The following is a 9,289-nucleotide window of genomic DNA, read 5'->3' on the forward strand; positions in this document are numbered from 1 at the left end:
TACAACTTGACGGATGGCGCCACCACAAGCATTTACACAAAAAGCAAAGGAAAAGGAAAAGAAGTCGCGACTTCCCTTTTCGTGGCCGGTGAGTCCCTCTCCAACGACCTTCAGCGTGGTCGCGCCTGGCCCCGACCTCTCTCGCGGCCGGCGAACCCTCTCCGGCACTCCTCGTCCGGATGCGCAGGTCCACCTCACGACCGGCGCTGCCGCGTCTCCCGACCGTGCCTCCGTTCACAGGTCGCTCGCCAAGCCGCGAGCGCAGGACCTCTTCCCCCGACAAGACAAGCAGACAGGAAGCCTCGAAGACAACTTCTCTCTTAGGAGACAGGAAGCCTCGGAAAATCAACTCAACTCCTAGGAGACAGGAAGCCTCGGAAAACCAACTCAATTCTTAGGAGACAGGAAGCCTCGGAAAACCAACTGAACTCTCCAAGGTCCGTGCTGTCCGCCTTTTTGTCGCACGGGGCTCCGCCCCGTTTTCGGCCCCGCCTCCCTTCGAGCTTCTTGGAGAAGCCTCTCGAAGGGGGGCGTGCCCTCTCGCTCTCCCTCCACCCGCCCCGTGCGGGGGCCGGGGGAATCAGTTTTTGGCTCAGGGCCAGAGAATTATTCCCCCAAAAAGAGGCCCCCACCTTTTCTCACCTTTGACCCCTGGCTCGGATCGCACTTCCACCACACCGAGCGCGGATAACTTAAACGGGAGAAACAGGTGGGAAAAGCCCCCGAGCATCGTTGGTGGTTTTTGTTTGTTCCTCCGCGGAGATCGTAACCGCACGGGGCTTACTGAATGGCGAGTGGTGAAGATGTGGTGGCAAAGATGGTGGAGGTTGCGTGGTTGTAGTGCGGTGGGGATGGCGTGGTTGTTGAGATGCTGTTTGTTTGAAATAAAAGATAGAACAGAAAAATGGCTAACTCAAGGCGTCGCAGCCCGGATGGATCACATTAATTCCCTCTACACAACGGGTTTGGGCTCACTACACATGTACTGCAGAGATATCTCACCTGAGGGCCCTTTATGGTGTAATGCGAATTTCCGCAACCATAACAATAGTTATTTCGTAGTGTATGTTCAGCATGAGTGTAGGTAATAAATGTATGTGACAAGGCAGTGTTGACGTTGTCTCGCGAGTTCCTCATCTTCCTGCCAAAAAGATTTTTGTCTAATTTATCATTTCCCAATCCTTCCTGTTTTACGTGGTTTTCCGTGGGTTGGCAGAATTCCTTGTTATGCCTTTATAATCCTCTTACTACCTTTTTTAAACAAGACGAATCAGAAAACGGTTCTTATCTGGATGAGAAATTTGTTTTTGATGTTATTTTATTGACTCATTTGACACTTGGATTACTTTTATTGCTTGGTCCTTCAGGATAGGTGATGGAGCCAGCAGGTCCAAGATTACCCTGCAACCCGAGTTCATCTCAACAAAACCAGGAACAACACGAACAAATTGAGGGCAAACATCCAAAAGCTGAACGGATACTCTTACAAGCTCAACACCTTAGCCAAAAAAACCAAGTCTCAGTTATCCAATATGTCCGGAAACACCAGCAATCTGTCCCACGGACTGAACCGAAAGGTGAACAATGCAAACAGATTCCTGAACAAATTGAGGGGAAACATCCGCAAGCTGAACGGATACTCTCACAAGCTCAACACCTTAGCCAAAAAAACCAAGTCTCAGTTATCCAACATGTCCGGAAACACCAGCAATCTGTCCTTCGAACTGAACCGAAAGGTGAACAACGCAAACAGATACGTGATCAAATGGAGGGGACACATCCACAAGCTGAACGGATACTCCGGAAAGCTCAACATCACAGCCAGAAAATCAAACGGAAACACGATCAATCCGAACAAAGAAACCAGGAAGTCAAACTCCAGCAAAGAGAACAGAGACACAAAGAAATCGAACAGAGACATCAGGGAACCGGACATAAACACCTGCAAGTTGAACAGGGAATCTCTCAAAAAGCCTCAGACTTTGCAACAACTCTTTCTCCACCAGGTGCCTCTCAACCAAATAAATCGCCAGGTACATTACTTGCTCTGAATGACCAGCAATCCAAACTTCGAAGTGATGAAAGACAACTGAAGTCTCAACGCAGAATAGAAGAGAAAAGCAAGAAAACCGAACAGATACAACAGAGGATCGATGAAAAACGCCGGCAAATTGAACAGGCAATCCAAAAGAAAGCCTCAATTTTGCGAACACAATACGGAGTCAATCCAAGTATTCCTCCACCAAGTACGTCTCAGGCAAACACAACCCCACTTCCAATAACTATTTTGAAACGACAGCTGTCCAAACTGGAAAGTGAAAGGATGTATCATGAACTTCAATGGAGAGACGAACTGAGAAAAGAGAGAATCAAACAGAAAGACGAAAAACAATGCCGTGGACTTGAACAAGCAATCCAAGACGTCACCTTCATCTTGCAAAGAAAATATGGAGTCAATCCAAGTACTCCTCTTCCAGGTCCGTCTCAGCAAAACACATCCCCACGTACAGTAACTGCTTTGAAAGAACAGCTGTCCAAACTCGAAGGTGAAACAAGATATCATGAACTTCTACGGAGAGATGAACTTAAAAAGAGAAAATCAAACAGAATGACGAAAAAAAATGCTGTGTAATTGAACAAGCAATCCAAGACGTAACCTTCACCTTGCAAACAAAATATGGAGTCAATCCAAGTACTCCTCTACCAGGTACGTCTCAGGCAAACACATCCCCACGTACAGTAACTGCTTTGAAAGAACAGCTGTCCAAACTCGAAGGTGAAAGGAGACATCATGAACTTCTACGGAGACACGAACTGAGAAAAGAGGAAATCAAACAGAATCACGAAAGTAAATGCCGTGTAATTGAACAAGCAATCCAAGACGTAACCTTCACCTTGCAAACAAAATATGGAGTCAATCCCAGAGTTCCTCCACCAGGTCCGACTCAGCAAAACACAAGCAAAGTTAAACTTTCTTTTCTGCAACATCAACTGCACAAACTCCGACGTCAAGAGAAACGTCAGCAAGGTTTCCAGAAAGACAAAAACAGACAAATTGAGGTCGAAAAAAAATATCTTGGAGTTGAACAAGCAATCAAACAAGCAACCTTCATCTTGCAAACAACATACGGAGTCAATCCAAGTGTTTCCTTACCAGTTCCTTCTCAGCAAAACACAAGCGAAGTTAAACTTTCTGTTCTGGAAGATCAACTGTGCAAACTCCAAGATGAAGTGAGACGTCAGCAAGAATTGCAGAAAGACAAAAACAGACAAACACAGATCCAACAGAAATGTCTGCAAATTGAGCAGGCAATTCAAGACAAAACCTTCATCTTGCCAACCGTGTATGAAGTCAATCCAAGTACACCTGCACCAGGTACATCTCAGGAAAATAAATCCCTACTCACACCAACTGTGCTGGAATACCGGGTGTCCAAACTCACTCATGAAGAGAGACAACAGGAATCTCAATGCAGAATGGAACAGATATGTAAGGAAACCGAACAGAGATCACAGTCCTCCACTGAAAAACGCCGGCGAATTGAACAGGCAATGAAACAGAAAACCTCAATGTTGTGTTCACAATACGGGGTCAATCCAGGTACTCCTCTACCAGGTACGTCTCAGGCAAACACTTCCCTACTTTCACTACCTGTTCTGAAACACCAGATACCTGAATTCGGAGGTGAAATGAGCTTTCATGAATCTCTACGGAGAGACGAACAGAGACAAGAGAAAATCGATCAGACATACAAGAAGATGGAACAAAAATGCCTGAAAATTGAACAAGGAATCCAACACAAAACCATCGTGTTGCAAAGAAAATATGAAATCATCGAAGGAAGCACTGGGACTACAGCAAGGTCTTGTTCTTCAAGGGAGGATCCGAGTACCGAGTCACCTTTAAATCAGGATGCGGTGTCTCATTGGGTGTAAACCCCAAATGTTCTCTTCCCTCCCAAGCGGATGGAAAAGGATCACCCTCTCCAAGTTCACCACCGAAAGAATCACCGTCACCGAAACCACCACCAATATCTTCCCAGGAAGTCAAATATAATATGAATAGGGGAAGAGGTGGAATAGAATAAGGAGAAGAGGAAGAATCTAAAAGGAAAACGAGGTTGGGGGAGGGGGAGAGTGGGTGAGGTGTGGAGGAAGTGCGAATAAATACAAATACTTTGTTTTTTTAACAAGATGAAACAGAAAACAGTAAATTATCAAGATGGGAAGTTTGTTTTTGATGTTTTACTGTTTACTCACCTGACTTCTTTTTAATTGCTTGGTCCTTCAGGATAGGTGATGGAGTTAGCAGGAATCAGACAAAGATTACCCCACAACCGAATTTCATCTCAACAAAACCAAGTCCCAGATATCCAACATGTCCTGAAACACCATCAATTTGTCCTTCGGACTGAACCGGTCGGCGAACAACACGAACAGAAACACGAACAAATTGAGAGGAGACATCCTCAGGCTGAACAGATACTCCCGCAAGCTCAACAGTCAACAACACCAGAGACAGTGAAACCAAGGAAAACACGATCAAGTTTTACTCTGAGCTGAACAAAGAAACCAGGAAGTCAAACTCCATCAAAGGGAAGGGAAACACCAGGAAATCGAGATGTATGAATATCGAACAGAGACATCTCAGTGAATCCTTTGGTAAGTTAATCCGTTGGTAAGTTAATCTGTTGGAAAGTTAATCCATTGGTAAGGGAATTGAAATTCGTTTTTCTTTTTGTTATGATTTTGCTTTTTCGGCGTTATCGTCACGAACTGTGAAGACCAATTAGGTTTCTCGGTGAAGTAAATCGAAGGATAGGTGGTGATACTTTTACAGAATTGAATGAATACTTTCTGGTTATATTTTTCTTTTTACCTCTGGTCGATGTGGAAACCAAGGCTGAGGCTCCACACCACGTGTACAAGAAAAAGGAACAACTCCAAATTGGATAAGTATCAGAATTTGTAAACCTCCCCATGCACTGTGTGGACCCCGGAGCTTTTAAATGAGGTATCATTCAGCATTATACGTGCTGTGGTTACGACGTTTACCCCGCTCAGACACAATCGAACAACTTGTTTGGCTTGATAGACAGACGATAGATTATGGTTCTATCTTTGCTATTCCTGAAACGCTTTACACTTATAATATATATATATATATATATATATATATATATATATATATATATATATATATATATATATACATATATATATATATATATATATATATATATATATATATATATATATATATATATATATTGAACAGAAGAACACTATATATATTGAACACAATTGAACATTACAATTCTACATTGAACAATATTGAAAACATTGAACAATACATTGAACAAAAATTCTACATTGAAAAATAACATTGAACAATTAAACAATATTGAAAAATATTGAACACAAGAACTATATATATATATATATATATATATATATATATATATATATATATATATATATATATATATATATATATATATATATATATATATATATATATATATATATATTGTTACGGTTGTGGAAATTCGCATTACACCATTAAGGGTCCTCAGGCGAGATATATCGGGAAGTTCATGTGTAGTTAGCCCAAACCCGTTGTATAGAGGGAATATGTGTGATTCATCCAGGCTGCGACGCTTTGAGTTAGCCATTTTTCTTTCTCTATTGTTATTTTGGACCATTAAGCCACCAACAACGCAAACAGCCACTACCTTTACCTTCACAACTCATACATATATATATATATTGTTGCTTTATATACATATATATATATTATATATACTTTATATACATATATATATTGTTGCGGTATTCGCGCCCGCCGGCGTGCTGACGGCCACGTAACTCGAATCGCGGCACGTCGCCCACCGGACGGACAATCCAGTCGTGACCCTCTCGGACTAACGCCGGGAACCAGTCACGGGTGGACCTTTCGGTCTCACTGCGATCGAGCCAATCAGCCCCCGCGTGGGATAGGGTTGCTCGCCAAATTCGACCTACCTAAGTACCCACGCGGAGGGTAGACCGGGCGATCGCACCTCGCCGCAGGTCGACTTCGGACACGGGCCACTTAAGCGACCCGTTCCGTACTATCAGAATAACCGAGCGGTGTTATCGTCGACCTCGACGGTTCGATTAATTATCGGGCGTATTCAGCCCACTACCAACCCTTTACGTGAAGCAAGATGAGGATTCAATGGGAGAAATGACGAAGCGAAGCGGGAAACAGTTCAACACAAAAGCACATTTATTCGCGGCACACGGGAAGCACACATATACAATTCCACCAAATGCACACAGAAAAGACACAATGCAATTTACACAACAAGCAAATGTAAAAGCGAAAACACAATACAGAGCTAATACCGACTACCGAGCACACGGCAACACTTATACAATTCTACCTCACAGACGGCGCCGACAACACATACCCAAAACCAAGGAAAAGAATACCCCCAAGAATGAGGCGGGCCTGAGGCCGAGACCGGGTCGCGCCTACCCGTCTGGTGATGAGACGCGGAGCGGCGATGGCGCCCCAACCCCGCGGGCCTCGCGGGCAGTGTCTGGTAGGGGGTGGGAAAGGGGCGCCCTTGGTCGCACTATCTCAGCGGGGGGAAACAGGAGGGGGTTGCTGATGCTCGGGGTATAGAGGATCTTTATTATCCCTGGTGTGCGTCTCCACCTCGGCCAGGTCGCGCTGTCAGCCTCCCTCGGGTGCAGCTCCCTGCACGACGCGAGCACCCCCTCGTCTGGTGTCGCCGCCTTTCCACAGCTCGTCCCCTCCGTTCCGACTCCAACGCACACGACGAGCAGCTCCACCGCCCGCGAAGTCTTGACCCTCTGCTTCCGACTCTCCTACTCTCCGCCTCTGGACTCTCCGACTCTCCGCTCCTCGACTCTCCGCCTCTGGACTCTCCGACTCTCCACTCTTCTGACTGACGAACACGGTCCTTTTATCCCCCCGTAGCTTCGCCTTTGACCCCCTCCCTTTGACCTTTCACCTCGCTCCCCATTGGCCCGAGAAAAAGTGGGCGTGAAGGCTTTTTGATCCACAAATTTGCATATATCGATCGTCCTGGAGGCGGGGCCAAATCGCCCCTCGCTCACCGATTGGACGGCAAAAAGTGGGCGTGTGTCGTTTTTGATCCGTTTTGAAGCACAAAATCCGTGATTTTGTACACGCTGTTCGACGCGCGCCCTGCACGAGTCCAACACCGGTACCCACAGCGGGGCAAGAACGGTGGCGATGCTACGGTTGCGAGGTGTGACGGGAAGGTCGTGGCGGTTGTAGTGAAGCGGCGTTGTGGTTGGTGGTTGATGTTGTGGTTGTGGTGGTAATCATGGCGGTTGGTCCAAAATAAAGATAGTAAAAGAAAAATGGCTATCCTGAAGAGTCGCAGCTCGCATAAATGACATGTATTCCCACTAGACAACGGGTTTGGACCTAACTACACATGTACTTACCGAGATACCTCACCTAAGGGACCTGAATGGTGGTTTGCGAATTTGGTAACCACAACACTACCCCCTCCCCTTTTTATAGACTCGTCCCGAGTCGTCAAATTTTCGTGTGCCATCATGTGTAGTTTTCCCCTAGTACATTTTACCTACGGATCCCTGAGTGCGACATTCATGGTATTCGTGTCCCCAAAATAAATAACCTGAGGGCTGCGTAACTATCTAAACAAACTCACTCACACGGACGACTTAAATAAAATTGCCGGCGCTAGACATACATGCCGGGGGCGCACTCATATTTACAGTACATCTTAACCTTAACTTACAAATTTTACACTAAACCATGGCCCAGGATCATTGAACTCTGCAAAAGAAAAGCAGTTAGCAGGGAGCCAGGCTGCCCACATGCAGTCTCTGGCTCAAACAATGCAGGTGACAGGGAACGTGGCTGGCTGCTCACACGCAGTCCAAGGCCTTCCCTTTTGAACTGAACGCAGTGAACCACAACGGTGCATGGGCTGCACAAACGCAGTCTCCGTGCCAGCTCAAGTGGCACACGCAATGAGCACAACGAATGGATGCATGAACGGTTTGAACTGAATGCAGTGAACCACAACGGTGCATGGGCTGCACAAACGTAGTCTCCGTGCCAGCTCAAGTGGCACACGCAATGAGCACAACGAATGAATGGATGGACACAAACACGGTGCACGGGCCGCCACTGCAGGCCCGTGTTGTAGCTGCCAACAGGGCAGTTCTCGCAGCTTGCAAACTGTTGCCTTGCGGATCCTGGCGCACATGGAAATGAACAGGGGGGGGGGCAAAGCAAAAATTGAACGGGGCTGGTGAACGTGGGCAGTGGGCATGGCATGGCAAAGGCAGCAGGCAAACACAGCCCGCAGAAGAAGGCCGCTGCAGGCAAACACAGCCGGCAGATGAACTGGCCGGCACAGGCCTTGAAGAAAAACAGCCAGCAGATGAACTGGCCGGCACAGGCCTTGCAGAAAAACAGCCAGCCGGCAGATGATCCAGCCGGCACAGGCCTTGCAGCTAAGCAGCTGCAGATGAAGCTGGCCAGCCTTTGCCGTTCAGTGGAGGTTGGTGGAGGGAGTGCGGTGGTGCTGGCCACTTGGAAGGCGGGCTCGGACCTACCTACCTGTCTCCCTCCCACCTATCGCCTTTGCCTGTCACTGTACATACCCACTCCCTTAATTTGTCAAACCCCAATTTAGCCCCAACTTATTTTTTTATTTTTACTTCCCCAGTATAAATCGTCCCCTCACCCCCTTTATCGTCCTTGTTCGGCGAACCTATCCTGTCACCTAGCCTACTCCCAACCCCTACGTTCCCTTCCCGGAGGGGAATAAGGGAGAACTAACGTCCTGTGTCGAGGCCCAATGAAGCCTCAGAATGGCCTCCCCAGAGTTCGGCGATCTAACCCAAAGTGGGTCCAGCGGCCCACAACGACAGCGAGGGGATGGATGGTGCGGAGGGGTACATCTCCTAATCTACCCTATCCATTTAACTGTTAAACTACCCCGGGGCTTTCAACAAGCGCCTCTCGCTTAAACTATTGGTTCTAACAACCCAGATTCCCGTCGCCTGTGTTGGTGTCCTCACAATTTCGGGCCTCGCCCCCCAATTTTCTCTCCGTGCCCTCACACGGTCTCCTGGCTGGGACACGTGGCTCCCTTAGGCAGGCACGACCCTCTGCCGAATCTCCCGCTATGGCACCCCCGGGCACTACACTGCCTCCGAGCCTACCAGCTCCCTAACACCGGGGAGTGCCGCCCATGGCACCTCCCCT

The 9,289-nt window shown here is 47.1% G+C and overlaps 1 protein-coding gene across 1 annotated transcript in view; it reads left to right on the top strand.

Annotated features, from left to right (window-relative positions):
• Positions 1–5,010, top strand: part of LOC147008239 (uncharacterized) — a 10,511-nt gene extending 5,501 nt beyond the window's left edge. Inside the window, exon 2 of the mRNA XM_085865182.1 lies at positions 1,368–5,010. Coding sequence (XP_085721308.1) covers positions 1,376–2,632 — 1,257 coding nt within the window. The 5' untranslated portion in view covers positions 1,368–1,375 and the 3' untranslated portion in view covers positions 2,633–5,010. The remainder of the gene's footprint in view (positions 1–1,367) is intronic.
• The last annotated feature ends 4,279 nt before the right edge of the window (positions 5,011–9,289 follow it).

This window comes from Eptatretus burgeri, chromosome 20 (genome assembly GCF_056783735.1).
Source record: "Eptatretus burgeri isolate ZD-2024b chromosome 20, Ebu_testis_v1, whole genome shotgun sequence".
NCBI lineage: Eukaryota > Metazoa > Chordata > Myxini > Myxiniformes > Myxinidae > Eptatretus > Eptatretus burgeri.